Below are 23,014 nucleotides of genomic sequence, written 5' to 3' on the forward strand. Positions count from 1 at the left end.
GAGTTAATAGGAAAACAAAGGAACATAAAAGTAGCTACACACAAAGCAAAATACTGGAGGACATCCAAAGGCTCAGATTAAAATCTAGTTGAAAATCTTTAGCAAGACTAAAAACTCCTTTTCACCGACACCTCACTTTATAGATTTTTATTTGTAAAAAATACTTTCACAAGCCATGTATCAGTTGCTTTGTGTTGATCTATGAAAGAAAATCCCTTCAAAATACGTTGATTTTTATTGTTGGCCCATGGCAAAATATGGAAATGCTCAAACTGTATCGACCCTTTTTCAATGCACTGTTTATATTGAACTACTGCCATCTTGTGGTCAATTATAAATGAACCCAGTTATTGTTGACAGGCCATGATGAGAGTACAAATTACACAAACTATAAAAGAATAACCTAAAGGCTAGCACTAATATGTACCTCTCTTGTCTTGTTTATACAGGTTTCAGAGGCCCGATACAGTTTAAGAGCTTTTAGGCATCTCTTCTTTGTTTGTTTGACAAAGTGCAAATGCCATTTTCAAAGAGGCCAACGATGCAAGGTAGAAAATTGGTGCAGTCTTAAAACAGCTATCCCTTTATGATTCAAAATCATGACTACTAATTTTCAGTCGCAAACTGACTTTCCAAGCTCTCTAGTTGATATCACATATGATAAGTTGGTTTTAGTTTATTCCAGTGTCTATAAGGCAAAAAAACAAAAACAAAAAACATGATTTGCTGTTTCTTTTCAATTTGCATTAAATTTAACATTAAATAATTAAATTTAATGTTAAATTTCCTTTTCGTACAACAGTACATTTTCACAGTGATTTGCCCTGCGACAGACTGGCGACCTGTCCAGGGTGTACCCTGCCTCCCGCCCAGTGAATGTTGATAGGCACCAGCAACCCCCGCGACCCCATGAGGGATTAAGCGGTTTGGAAAATGGATGGATGGATTGTACATAAAAATGGCAGCTATAACAACGGTTGGTTTATCATAAGGTATCTGAAGGATCACCACCCCCATCCCCCCCAAATTAGGACTTTTTTTTATATTCACCATATCTATTAAATATACACTTATAAAAATAGCTTCAGATTGTTGGATGAATCAATATTAAAACATGACAGAAAGTAAAATTGTAAAAAGAGATTGTTATTAAAAGACAGTTTATTCAGGTCAGAATTATCTTTTTTCCCCTCCTCTTCACTGATATCTTTTTATTACTTATTCCTTTTTACATGTTATCTCTAATGTTTTAAAGCTCCTAAAAGAGCACCAGAGAAACGCTCAAACGTCTTGGGGAAAAAAGGCCAGCGTTTTTATTTTCTTGCCACCGTGCCAGATGATCTTGCTTCAGCCGCAGTTTTCTATCGCGAGACTACGTTTCCCACAAATCTTTTTTCGCTGAGGGGGGAATTGCGTCATCAACAAAACATGGCGGATCACTGACCACACGGGATCCGCTACCCATTTCATATTTTTTAATGATACATTGCGGCTTGTTTATTCAACAAAGTCGCATTTTGTTGGAACAGGTACGTCTCTGCGGACATGTTAGTGGGGCATGGAGGATGATAGCATAGTTGTCGGAGCCGTGAGAGTTTCTTAACGTCATGCTAAGTCTCGGGTTGGCTGCGTGTTATGGGGACAGAGCCCTGCTGGTTTGGGTTCCTCTACTCGTTTTAAAAAAAGTGCGCTTTGTTCTGAGTGTTACGTCAAAGTGGTTTTAACACAAAGGTGCGGCCGCTTAATTGTTTAGTAGTGTCATGTTTACATTAATCCTGAACGCTTCCACGGCTGCTGAACGTCGCTGGCCTTGACAGGGAAGCGTGGTATTTACATTCATAATGTTCAGCGCGAAAGAAGGACAAATAAGTTCCTTGTTGCAATTGTTAGCTTATGTCGCTGCGAATCGGGCAGCCTGCACAGCAGGAAATGCTCTGCAGGGGAAAACAACTCTGCAGTGTTTGTTTTCCCTGCTCTCCCTGCACCGGACTACACGTTTACCTAATGATTAAAATAGCCGAGGCGGGGCAATCAGACTAAACTGCTGTGACTTCATTAAAAGGCATGTTTTTGTCTCTCGAAATCCGCAAAATGAAACGCGTTGTCGGTGGTTTATGTGACAGTTCAGAAAGAAAATAGTCAAGATAAATATAAAAAAAATGTACAGCCTGCATTAGCTGTCAATGTGCCACCAGAAATTTTGGCCCCCACGACCAAAACTCCAAATCATGGCAAAAGTTCATATAAATATATAAGTGTTTCTTTTCTTTTTGGCCCCTATCAGTCAGGGGTTCTCCCTTGGCTCTGGCTTTATGTTTAGGGTCGTTGCCCTGCTGTATGGCACAACTCCAGCTACAGCTGGGCTATATATTGAGATTTTTAGAATATCAAATAAAATAAAAAAATCTAAGATTAGACTATATTGTTTATATGGAGTTGGTCTATGCTGCTTCATAATTATACTTTTATCTATGCCAGTAAGTTATTTTTTCAGTCGTTGCTCATGTTCAACTACAGCGGTTTGTTTAAAAAAAAAAAAAACGTGCCTAAGAGAAATTTTAGGATAAAGCTTTGACTCATGGATGCCTTTGTATAATTACTTTAATCGAGATATTTACATTGAGATAAATATTGTATATCGGCATTCAGCCCATCCCTAACTCCAGCCCTGTCTCCAGGCGTTCCCAGGTGCTGCTTTTAGCCCCATCACCTCATGGACCACGTCTCCGCAGCATGATGATGCCGCCGACGCATTTCACCAAAGCTGCGACGCGTTCAGGCGGATGATGCACAGTCTTAGTTTCCCCGGCTCGCTGGTGCTCTCGTCTGACCTGAGCACCTTCTTCCACGTGTTCGCCGCGTCCCTTAAAATGCCCTGTGCCTCTGTTTAGTTAATAGGGGGCTTCGAAACTCAACTGGTTGCTTTGGTTTGGATTTAGAGGGATCAGAGTAAAAAGGGCCGGATTACAAATGCAAGCATTTTACTTTTTTTTTTTGCTGGAAATTTTGAAAAGTGTATATGCTGTTCCTTCCACTTCACAATTATGCGCTACACCATGTCGGTCTAAATTTCCAATACAGTACATTGAAGATTTTAGATGCAATGTGAGGAAGTGTGGAAAAAGTTAAAGGGTTATGAATACTTTATCAAGGCAGGCTATGTACTTATGAATTTACCTGACTCCGCCAGATAGATTTGCTCCGCATATCCATCTGGAAACCTTCCGTTGAAGTAATTTTGGGAAGGGGCGAAAATACTGGTCAGCTGATTGGTCTATGTTGGTGATAGACGGGCCAAATGAACCAATCAGATTCGTCGTCGCTCGTAACAGAGCGACGACGAAAACACAACCACAAGCCAAGCTACTCTTGCTGCTGCAGGTAAAGGCTCGTTAGCTCAGCAGAGAAATACTCTGTAATTCCGATAAAACTTGCTCGATAGCCACGCTAACGCTAGTTTCATCGGCTGAAGCCGCCATGTTCTTTAGACTGAACTGTCGCGCTTCCCGTTGCGTCACACCTCAACCCGCCTCAAAGCCAACGCTGATTGGACGTTCGTTTGGTGAACGGCTCCACATTTTCTTTAACGGAGAGTAGCCAGACTGATCTGCGAGTGAAACCTTGAAACCTCGCGAGATCAGGATGGTCTCACGAGGCTACTTATGAATCCCCCTTATTATATTACTAGATGATGGAGTTGTGAAATTGACGATCATAGAGGCATTAAAGCTTATTTATTAAGAAAAGTAAAGGTTGCCATCCTGTGGATGTTTGGTCATTGTTGAGGACGAAGGCTTTTAAAAGGCAAAGACAATCTTGAAATAAACCAAATTATTGCTGCATGCACCACTTTAGCTGGCATTATGTGAGGATTTAGAGCAATTTACTAAAGTAAACCTGACATTTTACTGCTTTTATTTGGTGACCAGGTTGCAAGAACTGATGAACATGTAACTCTGGACTTGGAATATCCTACCTGAGGACATCTCTTTGCGGTAGGATGTAAATATGATGCGTATTAACTTTTTGCATTTGAGTGCGATCAAGTTAAAGTTTTAAACGTGTAATCTGTGCAAATTGCTCTGTACCTGTTTGCCTAAAATGTGTTGATTTAGGAGTTAAACAATGACTTATGCTTGGTCTTGCAGTTTCAACTGGATTTGTTTTTGGAATACTTAAACTTCCTTATGTTTGATTTTTCAGGTTGAAATGTTTCGTCGGTCAAGATTCAGCGTTCGCCCCAATGTCGGCACAGTGGGGAGAACGGCAGCAGCGACGTCTCAGGAGCCCCCAGCAGCAAACCAGGACGCAAGTAAGACGCAAAAAGAACCAAACGAGAGCAATGATGCCCCTCAAGCAAACAAGTCGGATGGGACCCTATCAGAAAATGCTCCTGGTGCAGGGTGAGTGGGAGAGTAGACTCAAGTGATTTAAATTGGCTGTAATGTTTGTGTTGTGCAACAAAACTTAAGTCTTAAAATACCTGTTTTAGAGATGGCAAAGACCAGAATGGGGAAGGTACCAGCACCTCAGCATCAGTGCAGAGAAGGAAGCGGTTCTCCATCAAGCCCAGAGTGGCCCCTGGTCGCCCTCCCACCCTCTCCAGGACCCCCAAATCCCCCGTCAAAGCAGTCTCTGCGGCTCCTGTAGATCACGGCTGTTCTGAGCCTGACCTAGAAAAGCCATCCACATCTAGTCACACAGCGAAAACACCGGGCCCCCGAGGACTCCAGTCCCCGAGTCGAAGGAGACTCTCTGAAGATTCAAAGCAGCACAAAATACAACCAAAGGTCTCTCCTATCTCCTCTGAGAAACCCGGACCTTCAACCGCTCCTCCGTCTGAGGAGTTGCCAAAACAAACCCATCCGCCAATAGACAGCAGCAAACAAGTGGAAAACATTTCAACGAGTGAGGAGAAGGAAGTTTATTCAAGGGCGCACGATAGAATACCGCCTTCGCTACCAGATAAAGAAGCTACGGAAATATCCGAGAAGGCCAAGACTCTCATCGCATCCAAAAGTGCAGTTTCAATAACCCGATCAGCGCTGTCCCTCAGCAGACTCCTGAATGACCCTTCAGATGTACATAGAATGATAAAGAGCCAGAAGCTGAGAGAGCTGCTGAAACAGGAGCGGACAAAAGAACAGGTGAGCTCACAGTATTAACGCTTGTAACTTTATTAACCTTTGTATTGCTACCAACACCTTCTTTTAATTGGATATGAAAAAAAAGACAGTATCACTTTATCTTACAGAAACTCAAGAGAGCTAAATTGCGTCAAAAGGAGTTCACTTTAGATCCAGCAAAAATGACCATGAGAGACCTCATCTATTATCTCCCAACAACCAATCCAATGATGTAAGTTCCTGGAAGTTTGGCCCAGGTTATCGATGTTTTAGCGTCTCCGTGCTAGGTTCTGTTTTATGATTACGGAAGATGCTGCATGGTTAAAACTAATTTGGTAATCTTTTCAGGTCCAGTTTAGAAGACCCTGAAGCAGAGGATGAGACGGTGATCCCTCCTTTGCCAAGAAGAGAAGAGTATGCCTATCTCATTACAAGGGCGAAAGGCCTTTTTATTTGTGTGTAGAGCATTCTGCTAAAATACTAAAGATGATCACATAAATCAGTACTTTTTTAAACAAATATGATCACTGTTGAAGTCAGAAATATTGGACTAGCTTATGTTATTGTCATCAGTGGGTTTGGTAGTCGCAGAGGTCTAGACTTGTCACCAAAGCTAAAGATATGAGCTGTGCTTAGACTGGAGTCTTTGTGTGTTTTCATTTTTTTTTGCTTGGAAGTGGTTTGAAGTGCTTCATTGGTTTAAAATGGAATTGTTGGATGTGTGTGTTCTTGTACTCGTTGCTGAGTGAGAACATATTTTTTATATTTTACCACAAAAGTTGGGACCTTTTTTTCGGGTCTGACTTTTATGGGGGCTAGTGGTTAGGTTTAGGACTAAGGTGTGGATCAGGTTTAGGTTAGGGGTAGGTCATAGAAAGGGTCGAAAATGAATGGAATTTATTAGAAGTAATGGGAAGATTCTCAGTAGTTAAAGGTCCTCAGTTCTCTATTATTTAAAACAGATGTGTGTGTGCATAATAGTGTTTTTTACACAAATGTCTGACTCATTTGTTCTTTTGGTACAGCATCTAAGTATTTTCTCACAGCAAGCCAGTAATTCATTTTAATATGAGGATTTAATTACAGATTGAAAGCTAGAGTCAGCAATTTTTCCCGAAGTTTCCCAAAGTCGCTTTTTGAATAACGCAAAACCGCCTTTAGGGGGATATTGTGAAAACTGTCCCAAATCCACTCTGGTCTCATTTCTTTCTGCTGAGACCTTCCTCCTCTTCTCATAAACATGAACGCTGTTCGCTTCATGCGACTCTCAGCCACATTCAAAGTCTACAGTGAGAGCAGCGGAGCTACAAAGACAGCTAACAGCTAACCTAGCAGCTGACATAACCGGATACATAAACACTAGAAATGTGCATGTACAGCAAGCGGAAACTATGAAGGAACGAGCATGCACACTGGCGTTACGTGAGCGCGTCAGAATGATTGGCATGTGGGGCAACCAATAGATAAGGTGATTCCCCTGGAACTTGAGTGACAGAGAGGGGTGAGTAAATAATGTCTATGGGTGAGAACAGGACCGAACAGCAAAGGTTGGTTAGAGTTTTTACAGGCATGCAGCTCCCACAGAGAATGTTTTTTTTTTTTAGCTTCCTTTTTGTGAATACATAATATATTGACTACTTTCATGATAGAAGGACAATTTTACCCAGTATAACAAAAGTATTTCTGAACAGGATTACCATCTATAGCTTTAAAGCAGGTTCTTTTAAAATCAAAACTTTGCCAATGGCTTTAGTTGGCCACCAGGTGTCACTGTTGTCTTTTCAGACTGAGGCCTTGATGCTTTGACTCTTTTGTCTTGGAGAGGAAGCTCAAGAGGCTCCATCTGCTCATCACTGCTTCTAATGGTTTACACCTGCCTGTTCAGGTCAACTGTGCCTGAACGATTTCAGACCAGTGCTGTTGGATTGTTTGGGGTTACAAACACTAATTTATATCAATTGTAACAAACTACTTAACAGAATAAACATAGTTTACCCTTTAATATTAATTTTTTTTTATCTAAAGCTAGCATCAATAAAAACACATTAGCTCTTCAAAATAAAGCATTTCCTTTTACTTTCAGGAATCTGAAAATCTCTGATTCACTAACTAAATCTCACCTCTTTATTTTGTAATTTATAAGTTACTTTGGAACAAGTCTACTGTTAAAACATGAGAACAAAGGTTATAAATGCAGCGTTTTTACAAGGTATGTAGAGTAATAAAAACACTTTGGCTCAGTGTAGGTAGAGGAAAAAGCTGTAAACCTTATTTAGTGCATTAGCGTGTGAATGATTAATTCAAACACAAGGAGAGATAGGCGTTTACGTAATCATTTCAAATAGATTTTTTTAATCCTTTAGAAATTTCACATTAACAGGTGTTACTATCTTCCGTTTTTTTTTTTTTCTTGAGAAATGGTTGTAAATTTTGTTAGGCTTAAGGAAAAAACACTGCATGATTTTTAATTTGTGATCTATCGCAGAGGAGCGTTACATGCAGGCTGGGTGATGTACATCCAAAGAGAGAACCTTCATTTCAGTCCCTATGGCTTTGAGACCAGGAACATATGGCTTGTGGACATGGCGGCTGTGTTGAAAATCTTCACCCTAAAGTGCCTTGAACACAGTTTTTAAAACTTTTGTTTTCACTTCCTGCTAAATGATATTCAATTGGGAAGTGGGGGAAATGTCTAGCTAAAATCCACATCTGCAGTCTTGCAAGGTCTTAGCAGTGGGCTGCACCATGTTCGATAAATAATGTTGTTTACCGACAAACTTCTCTCTGTTATGTCTTCCATTTCCCGAAGACCAAAAGAGCGAGAACCGGTCCCTGAGGTTCCCCCTGTCAAAGTGCATTCCAGAGAAGAAGGGGATGAGGAGGAGGAAGAGGGAGAAGAGGCTGCTGATGCTGAGGAAGATCAGGAGGAATCTCTGATGGTTCCTCAGGTCAAAGTAGCAGAAGATGGCTCGCTGATCATTGACGAGGAAAGGTAAGCTGAGTTCTGTGCTGCATGCTGTTTCCTCTTTATCGCTTCACTTTTTGCTTCCTTGATTGGGATTTGTCACACCTCCTCTCAGCTTGACGGTGGAAGTCCAGCGAGCCAAAGGGCCGAACCCAGCATCCGACAGGGACCCCATCTTTGAAAGAGGCTCCACTACAACTTACTCAAGCTTCAGGAGGTCAACTTACGTCAAACCTTGGACGATTGAAGGTTTAACTGATGCAGACAATTATCTACATTTATTGCACAGCTGTAATGCATTTTGATGTACGTTTGACCTTTTTTTTTTTTCCGGATTTGGTTTTCCTCAGAGACAGACATGTTCTTCCTGGCGGTTAGCATGGTGGGGACAGACTTTTCAATGATTTGTCAACTGTTTCCTCACAGAGGTCGATCAGAAATAAAGGTAGGGTTATTAAATATAATGTGTGTTTGCAAGGTGTAATGGAGAAGGACGTCGCAGGTGATCTAAACGTACAAAAAATGTGTTTTTCTTCTCAGAACAAGTTCAAAAAAGAAGAGCGAGAAAATTCTTGGAGGATTGACAAAGCATTCAGTAAGTGTTCAGGTTGTCAGGGATGACTTTAGATAATTCATGATGGATGGAGTGTGGTTTGATTCTGTGGTGATTTCATTGTTTCTCAGGAGAGAGGCGTAAACTGGACATAGAGTACTTTTCTAAGCTGCTGGAGAAAATTTTGGAGTTTCAGAAAGACAAGAAGAAACTCAAGTCTCTCGCTGAGAAGAATGCCAAGAAGAAGCCCAAAGCAAAGGCCAAGGGTAATATAATATAATCCCCATTCTTTTTGGTACAGCAGAGGTTTATTACAACATTTTCAGACTATAAGGCGCACTTAAAATCCTTAAATCTTCTCAAAAATTGATGCTGTGCCCAATATGTGATTACCGTTATGCTTACTGACCAATTCTGCGTGGTACAATGCACTCAAAAATATGTTAAAATGTATAAGTACGATTTTGATTAGCAACGAAGCCGCTCCGCTCAATGAATATTCAGAGCATTACGGTACACTGTGTCACTACCTGATCAGACCCCTGAGCTGTCTACAAGACTGCCTGATTGTAATGTCTGAATTAGTGCATTCATTCATGGAAAGACCTCCACATTGTTCACCCGTGGAGGTCCACGTCGCGCTATAAACTTCATGGCGGTAAGAGGTCTTTACATCAAACCATTTTATATGTGACACCAAGCTTGACACACTGAGCTGCTACAATCAGGCAGTCGCAAGGACACACAGCATCACAGTCCCTGTCGCTACCCGATCCATACCGGTAGCACGATCCGTTCCGTCAGCTCATTTGCGCACGCGCAAACAGAATAACTTCCGGGTCACCAAAAAATAATGTAATTACGGTACTGAAAATACTTATTTCTATACTTAAATCATTAAAGAATGCTAAACTATATCGTATAGAAAATATTATAGACTTTTCTGGAAGAAATTGATGCATTTTACATTCTCTCCATTGTATTGCTTGACGTCGTCATCGGATATGCTCAGAAGTCCGGGAATATATTATTACATAACGTTTATCTGTATTGTCTGTATGCACTCTATTAGTTTTATTATTTGTTCAAACAGGACTGGAAAAAAATGTTTTCATCCTCTAATTATAAGGTGAATTTTGTTTTATAAATAATCTTGTACTAAAAATTTGTTTTATTAGAAAGTTAAAATTATCGATTGAGATTGTAGCGCCCTCTGGTGTACAAATCATAAACAAGAGAAGACCTCGTCATTATAGTAGCCGCATTGTTTATTTCTTTACAAAAACCGAACAGGGAACAGAACAAAGAACACATAACAAAGCCAAAGCATACATTATTAAAATACATTTATTAAGTACAAAACACACGAATACATATGCAAATCAAGTAAATGATAAAAAAAACTGATAAATATTCGAAATCAAATATGTTTCTATACTCCTATATGTGTTTATAGCTGTTTTTTTTATGTACTTTAAGAAATGGTGTACATATTTTTATTTCCCTAACCATATTTTTTCTATTAAAAAAACCCCAGAAAACATTGCATTTTTATGTATTTCTGTTGTTTCATTTTTAGAATATGCAATATTTACACAAATACAAAGATTTACAAAAAGAAACCCCCGGCCCGAAAAAAAGACAAGACAAAAAAAAAGACAAAAGAATAAAAAAGTAAGAAAAACGAAATATTGCCTACCGGAAGTTACTCTGTTCGCGCGTGCGTAAATGAGCTGATGGAACGGATCGTGCTACCAGTACGGATCGGGTAGTGACAGACCCTCTCTGCTCTCACTGACAGGTGGGAGCCTGCGGGAAAAGAAACGGCTCTGGGTGCTCAGCTAGATAATTACACATTTTCCATCCTTTCCGCCGCTTCTTCCCGCTGGCAGAAAGTGTGGGAATTGTAGGAATTTGCCACAAAAAATTTAGGCAACAGTACACTCAACTATGAAGGATAAAACGACCGCCCACAGTATGTGTGCAGTACGGCCGAATAAGGGGGGGGCTTTTAGGCAACCCGCGCCCAGAGCACCTGCTAGCAACAATAAACCTAGTAAGTTAATTTAATATAAAAGTTAAATTTATTTTGGCCTTATGTTAGAAACAGGGCAGTGTAGTCCAACTATCTGTCCTCCTGACAGAGACGGATAGAGAGCTGTGGACGTGAAAGGGCGGAGTGATATTACATACTCAAGAAGAATATTTAGTGCGCCCTATGGTCTGAAAAATACGGTCGTTTGTCTCATTTCTAAATCTTTGTTTTTATTACCTTCACAGCCAAAAAATCAGCAAAGAATCTGAGTGATGTGGAGGAAGAGGACGAAGTTCCCGACTTGGAGGAAGGGCAGGAGAAAGAGAACGAGGACCAGTTCAATGAGGGGGAAACTCCTTCTGAGCTGAAGAAAAAACGCAAAAGAAAGAAAAAAGTAGAGGCCCTGACTGAGGAACCAGATGAGAAGAAAAACAAAACAGGTCTTAAAAATTATTATTCTGAAGTTTTTTTTTTTTTTTTTCAAGGTTTATTCTGTTTAAAAAGGTTTTATGGCAAGTTCATATTAGAGATGGACCAGTCAGAGATTAAGCCGCTGATGTCAAGTTTAATTTTAAGAAGGATTTGCCTATCATTCCAAAACAAAAACAGCGTTATAAAACAGGCAACATTGTATGCAGTTTTTAACATAATATATTAGCCTGATTATCATCTTTAAACAGCGTTCTCATACTTTTACTGTAAAAAGAACAAAACGGATCATTACAACTAAGCACGTTTTCTGTAGTTCAGGTTATCTGCTGATGTTCGTCTATCCATTGGGTCAGACTGCATAAACAACTAACATGCCTCCATAAGGAACATAGTGCCCTTCCTAGAATCTTCTTAAAGCCTTTTTTTGCTTCCTTAAATGCATCTAAACCCTTTAGTAATAATTTAGGTGGTTATGTCTTGATCGCTTGGTAACAACTTCCACATCGAGTACTGTGGGTTCTGTTGGGAAGCTGGTTTGGTGCGTTCACTGACCTGGAAAAGGCTTGGAGCTGCAGTTTCCCACAGATTAATCAATGATCAGGATCAATCAGGAGTAATATCAGTCCGTTCCAATCACCAGTGGATTTCGTGGTTAATTTCTAGTTAATTTGCTACCTGTTCTTTTGCCTGCTCTGTTAAACTCTTACTCATAAATAACTGTTTTTCTTTAGTCATTTTGATTGTTCTCTTTCGCTTCATGACGTTTTGTTCGCTGCTTAGTTTGGTTTCTCCTTTTGTATTTTCAGGTGAAGTACCCGAAGACTCAGAGGCAACACTTCCTGAGAGCCACACCAATTCAGAAATGTAATATTTTACGATGAGTTTAAATGTAGCACTTTTTACTGTCTTACTCAAAATAAAAATTTCTTGTTTTGCCCTCAAATTTAGGTGTGAAAACATTCCAAATGTTGACACAGTCAAGGTTACGGGTGTCACGCCAGCTAAGCTCCCACGAGCCAGAGCATCGCAACCACTGCTGCCTTTGGGCCTGAAGCGAGGGAAAAAGGGGAAAGCTGAAAAAACTGAATCTGCTGAAGGAGATAAGAACACAAGTGATGAAGCCCACAAAGAACAGGTGATTGATTTTTATTTAGAGCCATCTAAATTGTCTCCATATAAGCTTAGGTTTTGGATTTTTTTTTTTTTTTCTTATTCTAAGATTTGCTTTTGTCTTAGGTGGATAAAGATAATTTAGACACATGCAAAACTAGCAGCGGAAACTCTCCTGGTGATGACAGTTCTTCTGAGGAAGAGGCAGCAGTAAAACATCAGGGACCCACCAGGTAAAATGTTCCATCTTTTGCCGAACGAAAATAACACCAACAAACAATTCTGAAACAATCTCTGATCCCCAAAGTATTTTCTGTAGAACTCACTTTTGCCAATTTGATTTATAGATATGGAAGAGTCCCCAAACCCACTCCAGCCTTTGCTTATGCTTGCAAAGAAGAGTCCCACTCCTCTGTAGCTGAAACTACTTCAGCCTCCCATTCTGCCTCAAAACCCAAACCCAAGTGCGCACCTAAAAGAGGCAAGTCACTGAAGCCACAACCTGACCAAAAGGCCAAAAAACCCAAACTGGTAACTCTCAGGTCCTCCAATTCAGACTTCAGCGACGAAGAGGATGACGAGAGGCAAGATCCAGGTTGCAGCTCCAGTAAAGATATGTCTTCGATTATGGTTGATGGCTTGCACACAATAAATACTGTGATTTCAGAAGTGGATGACCCTATGGTTGAGGTAGGAAGAAAACATTTCCCATTTAAATGGCACAGACACACATCATTCATGTTTTTTTTTCTTCATCTTCCTCCAAACGTTGTTTGTGTTACATTTTTTCCCCTTTATGCATGTTTTAAATGACTTATTTCAAACCCTCCACTCCTCCCACCCCACGCGTAGCTTGATATTTTGGACAGCATGCCTGAAATGCTGGGCATCTCCCAAGATGCACTGTGCCCTGATTCATCTTGTCATCAGGCACAACATGAGACAGGCACTGCTGAGGCATGTGATCATCAGTTGGACCTGCTGGTTGTAAGTGACGTGTGCTGAAATTTGTAGTATGTCTTAAATTTGACCTTAATCCCCAGTTACACATATAGTTTAACTTTTACTAACTAACTACTGGAACTGTAAAAATCCAATGGATTGCCAGTTGTTTACACATAAAATGCACTTATTTGGTTTGTGGTTTCATTTCTGCTGGATTTGTGAAATCCTTTGACCTGCAAAACGTTAGTTTAAACACCTACCACATATGGTTTTCTATAGTTTATAACTATCATTGTTACTATCATCTATCAGTTTATAACTCATTAATAGAAACTATTTAAATTGAACCATAATAGCAGGCAATGAACAATAAAACTAGGACCTAATTATAATAAGTCAGGCATTAACCTGTCAGTTTTTTACCCAGGAACAAATTGATGCTAGAGATGAATTTATCCAAATATCTTTAAGCCTGGCTGATCCCAAATTTGGTTCATAGCATCAAAACAGATAGTTTCAACATGAGACGAACTATTGTCAAGAAAATAAAAGACCACGCATATTTAGCAAAGTATAAATGTTGTATTTTTTACAATGCCTTGCAGAAGTATTTATACCCATTAAAGCTGAACAAAAGGTGCATGACTGTGAGGTGGAATGAAAAATTATACATAACTTTTTTTTTTTCTTTCTTTTTTATCAAAATACTGAAAATTGTGGCATGCCTTTGTATTGGACCTTCCTTTACTGTGATATCCCTTAACTTAAATCCAGTACAACCGATTGCTTTCAGAAATGACGTAATTAGTAAAGAGTCTACCTGTGTGTAATCTAATCTCAGTATGAATCCAGCCGTACTATCAAGGTCACAGAGATTTGTAAGAGAACATTATTAATATATGAACAGCATCATGAACACCAAGGAGCACTGGCCACTCAAACCTGAGTGGGATTGAGTTCAATGTTCCAGTAGGACAACTGCACTAAAGATGCTGCTAGAGAAAATGGAATGGTTTAGACGTTTTTTTTTAGAAATGGTCTAGTCAAAGTTCAGACTTAAAATTTAATTGTGACTCAGTTCAAGGTCCTGGAAACTGCTGCTGTCCATTCAGTCTGACTGAGCTTGAGCTATTTTAGAAAGACACATAGGGCAAAACGTTGGTCTGGGGCGCACCGGTAGCGCAGGAATAGTGCTCGCAACCCATAAACGGAGGTCATGGGTCCAACTACGGCCCGTGGACTTTTGCCCCCCCCCCCCCCCCCCCCCTTCGATTGCCTTTGATTGCCTTCAACTGTTCTAGTTAAACTGTTTTACTGAAACATCATAAGTACAACTGTCCAACTGTAGTCCAACTGTTTTTAATGTTTGCTTTTAGTTTCCATTTTCCCATGTTCTATTTTGTTTCTACATTTTATTCCGACTTGCTTTTATTATGTTGTTTTTTCCTACATTTTAATCATGTAAAGCACATTGCATTGTCTTTGTACATACATGTGTTATATAAGTAAAATTGTATAGCACTTGCCCCGCCACCCCCAGCTCCCTTCATGTCAGGCGACTTTCATTAAAAAGGCCACTTGTGCGGCAGAAAATGACAAAAGATTTTAGTCGGAAGATATACAGAGCTGGTAGGGACATACATCAAAACACTGCTATTACATAGGTGAGCTGTAGAAAATGTTTACTCTGGGGGGTGGCTGAATTTTTCTTTTTAGGAAATGTTGAAAAACGTGTATCACCTTTCTTCCACCTCACAATTAGGCACTACTTTGTTGTGGTTTGTCACAAATAATCCCAATATAATTGGATTAAGCTTTGTGGGTGTAAAGTGGCAAGTTTTCAAAGGGTTCACGGGGTTTGAACATGTTTGTAAAGCTTTGTGGTCATAAATGACAGAAGTGTAACTGGGGCAGCGTAGCACATGTTTTGTGTGTCTGTTGCAAGGCTCTTTTAATCCAATTTAAATTCTATTTTTTCCTATTGCAGGATGTTATAGACTTTTTTACTTCAGACCAATTAGAAGGTATGTTGTAAGTAAATGTTTTGAAAACTTTGGTGAAAAAAATTTCGGCCTGTTTTTAGACACATTTTTACTGTTTTTGATTCAGCTTCTCAGGATGAAAGCTATAATGAGGCAGCTCAAACCCTCTTGACCATTTGCAACGCCGGTCACGTTAGTCAGTCAACACAGGGAGAAGCCCCCACGCAAGGTTCCACATCAGGTAGGTAAACCACCAAATCCCCCTATCTAGGTCTGGGTGTTTCTATATTTGAGGTGATTTACTGTGTAAAATGTTTAATTTCAGAAACGTCAGCGATTGGCGAGACCTCAGACCACCATAATGAAAACATTGTGCCTACTGCACAGCAGCAAAGTCCCCCGTCTCCTCTGTCTGCTGCTTGTCCTCAGAAAGAGAGAGGAGTTTCAGAGACTGTTGCCGGCATGGACCCACAAAAGAGTGAAATGAGCAGTGGTAACACGTCCGATGTAAAAACCGGCGAGCAAATGCGTGACGAGCCGAGGACTGTACATGATGAAGAATCTGATTCTCACTTAAAGTCTAAGCCACAGAGCTCAAGTAGCAGTTCCCCATCGACCAAGGCGACGCGGCGTCCTAAAGTGAAGGCTAAACCGAACATTGTGCGAGCTTCAAGGACGGCACCAACAGCAGCCGAAACGACGGCGTCCAAAGAACAGAAGGCTGAAGAGAGCCACGTGGTTACTCCTGTTGAGACGCCGTCAGCTGTTGAGAAAAGCAGGCCACACACAACAGGCTCTGATGGGGCATTGTCAGGAGATGGCGATCCAGAAGTTCAACCCACAGAAGAGAAATCTGTGAATTCCTTGATTCCGCAGGGTTGCGGCTTCTCTTTATCCCAGAGTGAATCTAGTAGGAACGAGGTTTCCAGAGATGCAAACCCAACAGATTACAAAGATGTAAGCACTGTGCCTCATGGAGCTGGTGAGACTGAGTTACGCAACTCTTTGAAATCTGAATCGGAGGGGGAGCAGGTTGTACAAAACCAAGGCTCGCTTTCAGACCCGTCCCAAGACAGTAACAGCAAACATCCCCCGCCTGAAAAAAGTCTATCTGTCAATCAAAAGAATACGGATACCGTTGCACCTAGAAGGAGCAGATTGTCAAAAGTCAAACCCAACCTTCCACATATGTCAAGAGCTGCATTGAATAAATCTCAGATCAGTAAAGAGACTGTAAAGAAAGACTCGGTTACTACTTTACACACAGAATCCCAAAAGCAAACCATAAAGGATGTGGAAACCCCATCTACCAGTGTTAAATTAACAGAGGAGCTCCCTGCAAGGGAGGTAATGGAAGTAGACTTTGGAGTGGCCCATCAAGCAGAACATCAGAATACGCCTGAGGCCCAGTCCACTCCAGAACCACAAGTGGAACGAGGATCAGAAGCAGAATTGAGTACAGCCCCAGAAGAAAGTTGTAGTCCTGCTAGTCGTATCAAACCTGTTGAAGACAGACCAGCTGAAGCTTCAACGTCGAGGGAGCTCAGAAGGAGCCGTTTTCAAAAGGTTAAACCCAAACCAAATCTAACACAGACTTCAAGAGCTATGAAGACAAAGCCTCAATCGACTGGAGACGCAGCAATGAAAAGTCCTGGTCCTACTTCAGAATCACCTACAAAGTCAACAGTGGAGGTTCCCCTGCAAACAGCAGGCTCTGCCACCCCGGAGCATCAGATTGCCGCCTCCGGCTGTTCTTTAAGTTTAAATCCAATACTGGCTCCGGACTCCATTCACGTATCAACAGAGGAACAGTCTGCAAATGAGAAAAAGACACTTCCTGAACCTGTTGACCAGGTAGACATGGAGGCAGCATCGACTCTAAGGGCCACAGAGAACCAGAACTTCATTAAAGCTCCAGTTGAGCAAAGTAAAAAGCAAACCTCCAGTGATTCAGAATTGGTCTCCAAATTAACAGATAGTGATTCAATATCTCACAATGAAACAAGCGAGATTAGTTGTAATGATACAGTGACATCAGATGTTAGTCCAACAAATTTTGACCCAGTCCAAGACCAACTTTGTCAACCTGCTGTGTCTGTCCGACCTGAGGAAGAGCCGGCTGTCTGCAAACCCGATTGTGAAACTGCAACTGCTGACCTGCCGAGGAGGAATCGGTCATCAAGAGTCAAACCCAGACCTAACATACCTCAAACATCAGGAGCGGCAAAGGTTAAACCTCAACCATCAGAAAACCGGTCAGAGAAGAACACAAATCCTCAACAGTCGGAGGCAGAACCAAACCCGGCATGTAGCCTGTCTTCTGAAAAACAGCTTGGTCAAGGGTCAAACCTGAATTCAGGAGCAGATCTACAGAGAAGCGACCACCCGGCAGCTGGCATTACAGCCTTAGAGTTACAAGTTAGTCCGATGGAGGAGAAAGTGCCAGTGCCATCTGCTCAGCAGTTCAAAAGGAGTCGAACACAAAAACCCAAACCTAATTTATCACAGACTTCAAGACTTGCAAGCTCCAAGGCCGATGAAAAATGTGAAGTGAAACCCAAACTCAGTGTACAGCAGGCCACCATAGAGAAGGAGAAGTCTTCTGACAAACATGCAAGCCTGACACTTCAGGATGCTGCAAGTAAGAGTACGAGTGTCGCACCAACAGTTGATTCAGCATTAACCAGGTTTCCAGAGGGAACCGTTTCAACTATTGGAGCTTCAGTCCAAGACCAGACTAAATCTTCTGCTGCATTAGTGGGGAACTTACATGCCAGCGATCAAAAGGATGATAAATCAAATACAGGAATCTCAGCAGCCATGCAGCTTGTAACAAAACATCAAAGCCCGAACTCTGAAAAGGTAAAAGAAGAGGAAAATGCTCCACCAAATGTTGAACACATCTCAAGTTCAGTTGTCACAGAAAAAACGTTGCCTCAGAGAAGGCAGCGGTTTTCCAAAGTCAAACCCAAGCTTAACGTCGAGGCCAGATGTAGAGTTGCAGCTAGAAAGCTTCAGTCAGAGGATCCCAGTAGACCTCTTGAAGACCAGAAACACTCGCTCTCACCTGGTAGGTTGGAGCAAAAGCTGGATTCTGCTACGGACACAACGTCAAATAATGACCCAGCAGACCCTGATTGTCTTTCACCCGGGGATTGCAACTTGGATGTGCCGTTAGCAGTTAACATCTTGAATACCCAAACTGGTGCTGCTCCCACAGCAATTACAGATGTCCCGTCAGCTTCTAATGCTAGTCCCTCAGCTCATGAGAAAGACTCACATGAGAAAGACTCACCTGTCCGAGGGTGAGACATAAACATCCTCAGAAATATATTCATTTGTGCTTTTGTAAAACTATGGGTTTTATTTGATATTTTCCTTTAATCGCGCTTTATTTTACTTTGAAAGCAGTGATCTAACACCATCAGAGTTGAACGACTCTTCTAAGAACTCAGGAAAAGCTCCTCAAGCTTCTAGAGGGAGGCTTATCAAGCCAAAACCCAACCTGCGATGTAGCAGTCGTCTTCAGCAAGCCCGGGCAGTTAAAAACACAAGCCCAGCAGAAACAGGTTGGATAGTTTTCCTGTTCTCTAAGCAATCCTGGCCAGAGTGTTTTTAATAGCTAATGGCATTTAAACACTTCTTTTCTATAGACTCTGGTAGTGCCTCTCGAGCCCTTAGTACCTCTGGTGATAAAACCCTTGTGTCTGACCGAGGAGCGCACACCCAGGAGCACGAAAAAGAAGACTTTGAGAAACCAAGTATAAAAGACTCGAGTTCAAATGATGCTAATTCTTCTCGCTGTTGTGTTGAACAAGGATCTTCTAATGAGGTAGGTTAAGTATCTTTTTTTTATCTTTTAACTCAATTTATTCTTAACGAGCCACTTTTCACCACAAATAACTAAATGCTAGCAATTTAGCACTTCCTTCCACCTCTTCCTATGTTAAATGAAAAGGGCTTTATATAAAATAGTGCCCCCCCTCTAAAACCTAACCAGCAAGTTAGGCATCCTTTTCGTAGATATGGTACTTGGCAGCCTCACTTATTTAGTTGTTTAACAAGACTGATGTATAAAAAAGCATTTTTGCCTCATTCATAGTGATAAACATGAGTCAAGTGTCTCACAACTGGTTTATATAAAAATGTGTAGGGAGCAATAGAACGAGAGATTCCTGATGGCGCCCTCTAGAGTTGGATAGCTGTAGTTACATTGGTTGTACTTGTATTGTAGTAGATTAGAACATATGGGAAGCTTGGACAGGCATCTTTAAATATTTAAAATCTTTAAATGCATGTTAGTCATTTTAAAGTAACTTATCTTCTCCTGAAAATGATTGATGATTTCTTCTATAGAATGAAATCGTATGATTAATATTAGAAGCTGTAGATGATACCTAATCAGTCATGTTGCTAAAGTAAACAAAGTAATAGATGCCTTTTCTGAAAATAACTTAAATATCTAATAAATGCCATATAAAACCAGGTGGAGCAAGTGAGGTCAGTATATTGTACCTTTTATACTTGCTGCTCTTTTTCACATTTTGTCATGTTGCAAAAACACATTTTCAAGTATGGCGTATGTTTGTATTGAGCCACCCTTTACCTTGTCACCCCTAAGTATTATCCAGTTTTTTTGTTTAATTTCATTACAGTCTAAAGCCAGCTGTTCTATGAAGGCCTCAGAACTTATTTGTGAGAAAATTTGTGAATAAACAAAATCACAAAGATCAAGAATGGGTTCCAAAAAATCCAGCTAATATAAAAATCTCTAAGAAAAAAGTTTTAGAACTGCAACATTACAGACCAGTTCCTGAGAAGTGTGGAAAATCCTTTTTGAGGTCATCGTAGAACCGCCATTGACTAAATAAGGCCGAGAAGGATGCTTTCTAGTACTAAAACTCAGCACTTTGATCAGGGATCGATTGTACTACACAAAAAGACGGAGTTACTTTTCCTCCAATTTCTCCCTTTGATTCCTTTAATCCTAGCATAAAACATCACGTACCGAGGGGATTCAGAGAGATTCACTCCTCTCAGAGCGTAAGTCGATCTTCCACTCGCATCATTTTGTTTGAAGTTTGCTTTCTCTCTTCATGTTGGTTTTTGACTGAATTATGTCTCCCTCCCTCTCAGTGGTGCCAGAGCAAGTGCCTTCAGATCCAGATGAACCCTTTTTCATCCTTTCTCTGACGGAGATCCCAGTCTCCTCAGCAGGGGAAGTGGAAGCGAGGGCAGCTGAAAACCTTGCTTATCTTCCTGCAACAGGTGGATCAGGACAACAGTCAAGGTTAGTATGGTTTAAAACTGACTCTCCACCCAGGAAGGTTGGGGAGTTGATTTTATATCTGGTTTCCCATCTTTCTCTTCGTTTGCAGTGTTTCTGAGGTGAGTTTGGAGGCAGAAGAAGACCATCCTGAATGCTCTGTGGAGCCAAAAGCCTCCAACGTCACTCAGCCGGATAAACCAGTTGGTGACGGTGTAACCGACAAGAAAACTCGTCTGAGAAGGTGAAGTAGAAAGTCTGAGTAATTCCCCACATCGTCACATTAGAAACTTTCAGTTTTAATTAAAATCTTTTTCCTTTTCCTGTTTTTTAAACGTCACAGCAGAGCCAAAGTTTCTGCTTCTCACGTTTCTGAAACAAGCGTTGCTAAAACGAGGAATCCCCCGTGTAGAAAAGCAACAAGTAAGAGACAGAGGGGGAAAAGTCCTTCTGCAGAATCACAGATGTCTTCTTCAGAAACCAAGGTCTCCACATCAAATTTTACTATCCCCACACAAACAAAATCAGCAACGTCTGTGGATGTGCATGTTGGTCTGAGCTCTGCGTCTACGGTAAGGAGGATCCAGATTGGTGTAAGCTGATTTCTGTGCTCTACCACGAGCTTGGTGAAAACTAAACCTTTGCTCTTTGTTGCAGTCTTTACATTCCCCGGTGGGGGACGGCGGCTTGGTTGACGAGGAGCCTACAAGTGTGTCGCAGTACTTCCTAAGTGACATTTTCACAGAGGTTGAAGAGGGATAAAAGCTGCAAGCTGTTTACAGTTTTTCTTAATCAAGCATTTTGTATTATTTGTACAATGGTTTATTTAAGACTATTTTTTTAATTCTTTTCTGCCAGTTTTACTACCAGATATATTTTTGAAACCCTAACAAGCACTTTGGACGCATACAGGTGAACTGAATAGTGATTTTTAAACTTCAGTCAGTTCAAATGGCAACGTGAAACAATGCAAACATGGCTGACAAAACAAAGTAGACTGAATACCCGGCAGCTGACTGACACATTAAACACCGAGCCTCAGATTTCCTAAACTAGTTGTGAAAATGTAAATACTGTAAAGTAGAACTGATTTACCTCTTTACTCCATGTTTATACCATGTTCAGACTTTAAGCCTTGCCATCGGTCTTAGAAACGTAACTCCTATTAGAGAAGTCATATATATATATATATATATATATATATATATATATATATATATCATTCTGTGTTCTTTAAAATAAAAATGTAATTCTGTAAATAGGACTCACCCAGCGTTTTGACATTTTTATGTTCTTCTGTAGATGTGTTTATTGAGTACCTTGTACAGGTGAGGGCCAGTCAGCATATTTGATACTTTAAGCTACTTCTATGTTTACATCTTTGATTGACAGTGTACATAATGATGCCACTAAGGGTTATGTGTATGATTGCAAAATGTAACAAATTTAGAACCACTACAAAATCAGTTACTGCAAAATAATATTGAATTAATGCTGTAGATTTAGTGACTCGTTTGCTTGTAATTAAGGTTCTGAAACGTGTTAAAATTTTGAAGACGATCACCAACAGCATTGTAGCGTATGAAGGCTTTATTCTGCTTTATCCAAAGCACAACAATTCATTGAATTCTTCAATAGAACTACATATTCAATTTTGTTACTTTTTGCAATCCCATCATCTTAATTCTTACTTGGATGTTAAAGGTTTAGCTGAAAGGAAAACATGGTGCAAATAAAACAAGCATCCATAAACCAATGAGTGTGTGTGAGCTATTTATGCTATTGACAGACGGGGTTAATATTTTAAAAGCCTGGGTTTAGCGGTTTTCACCACCGTTCCCTCCTGATGTTAGGCAACTATATGAGTCCTAAAATGTCTAGAAATTGCTATTAATTCCAGAGGCCTATTTCACAAAAGCCAAATTTGGAAATCCAGGATAAGCGCTAAAGCCGGGCTTGACATAGCGTGATCAGTGCATCCTGGTTTTATCCATTCCACAAGACCCAATCCAGGCTCAGGAAAGACGAATAATTCAAACCAGGTGTAAGTAATCCAGCTAAACGCACGTCCCCGGCTGTCTATAAAAGACAATAATCACAGATTCACTAATGCTACAATGGATGAGTTGTGGGCACCAATCCTCAAACCAAACAAGCAACATCTTTTGATGGAACCTTATGAGGGACTGAAGCCCACCACACTCTAGAAAGGAAACACTGCTGCTATTATAAGGGAAAACACATTTGTTTGGAGCTACTTAAACTGCAAAAAGGTTCAACCATTTTCTCTGATCTATCCAATTCTGACTCTAGAGGGCGCTGTTTCGCTGACCCATAAATCCTGAAGCAGTAGAGTAGAAGGGATGAATGTTTTTCTGCAGACAACCTTTGCAAAGCAATGTTCACCTCATATCGGATTTTAATAGTGGCATTGATTACTAATGCAAATATTTTATTTATTGACAACACCTTTGCACAAGATTTGTTGTTTTAATGTTCTATCTACTGAGCTCATTGAGCCATTTGGACCCAATGAGCTGAAAGTGAATATTGTTGTGCCATTATGCACGTTTTTAAGTTATTCAATGTTTAATAAATAA

At 40.5% G+C, this 23,014-nt stretch overlaps 1 protein-coding gene across 1 annotated transcript; it reads left to right on the plus strand.

Annotated features, from left to right (window-relative positions):
* Positions 1 to 1,403: 1,403 nt before the first annotated feature.
* Positions 1,404 to 22,170, plus strand: zgc:162472 (uncharacterized protein LOC553495 homolog). Its single transcript, XM_036140717.1, has 26 exons — positions 1,404 to 1,529; positions 4,204 to 4,403; positions 4,493 to 5,147; positions 5,255 to 5,358; positions 5,475 to 5,540; positions 7,936 to 8,118; positions 8,207 to 8,340; positions 8,442 to 8,536; positions 8,632 to 8,686; positions 8,776 to 8,910; positions 10,925 to 11,119; positions 11,918 to 11,975; positions 12,060 to 12,246; positions 12,348 to 12,454; positions 12,569 to 12,911; positions 13,074 to 13,208; positions 15,154 to 15,190; positions 15,276 to 15,389; positions 15,474 to 18,453; positions 18,512 to 18,717; positions 18,802 to 18,980; positions 20,140 to 20,191; positions 20,285 to 20,438; positions 20,527 to 20,658; positions 20,758 to 20,986; positions 21,072 to 22,170. The coding sequence occupies exons 1-26, from the start codon at positions 1,479 to 1,481 to the stop codon at positions 21,174 to 21,176; spliced, it is 6,891 nt and encodes a 2,296-aa protein (XP_035996610.1). The 5' UTR covers positions 1,404 to 1,478; the 3' UTR covers positions 21,177 to 22,170.
* The last annotated feature ends 844 nt before the right edge of the window (positions 22,171 to 23,014 follow it).

This window comes from Fundulus heteroclitus, chromosome 8 (assembly GCF_011125445.2).
Source record: "Fundulus heteroclitus isolate FHET01 chromosome 8, MU-UCD_Fhet_4.1, whole genome shotgun sequence".
Taxonomy (NCBI): Eukaryota; Metazoa; Chordata; class Actinopteri; order Cyprinodontiformes; family Fundulidae; genus Fundulus; species Fundulus heteroclitus.

Excerpts from the sequence above, each read along its gene's own strand:
- zgc:162472 (XM_036140717.1), top strand. The coding sequence starts at position 1,479 with ATGATACATTGCGGCTTGTTTATTCAACAAAGTCGCATTTTGTTGGAA. Across the intron at positions 8,687-8,775 it reads GAGGATTGACAAAGCATTCA|GAGAGAGGCGTAAACTGGAC; the intron begins GTAAGTGTTCAG and ends ATTGTTTCTCAG. Across the intron at positions 12,247-12,347 it reads ATGAAGCCCACAAAGAACAG|GTGGATAAAGATAATTTAGA; the intron begins GTGATTGATTTT and ends CTTTTGTCTTAG.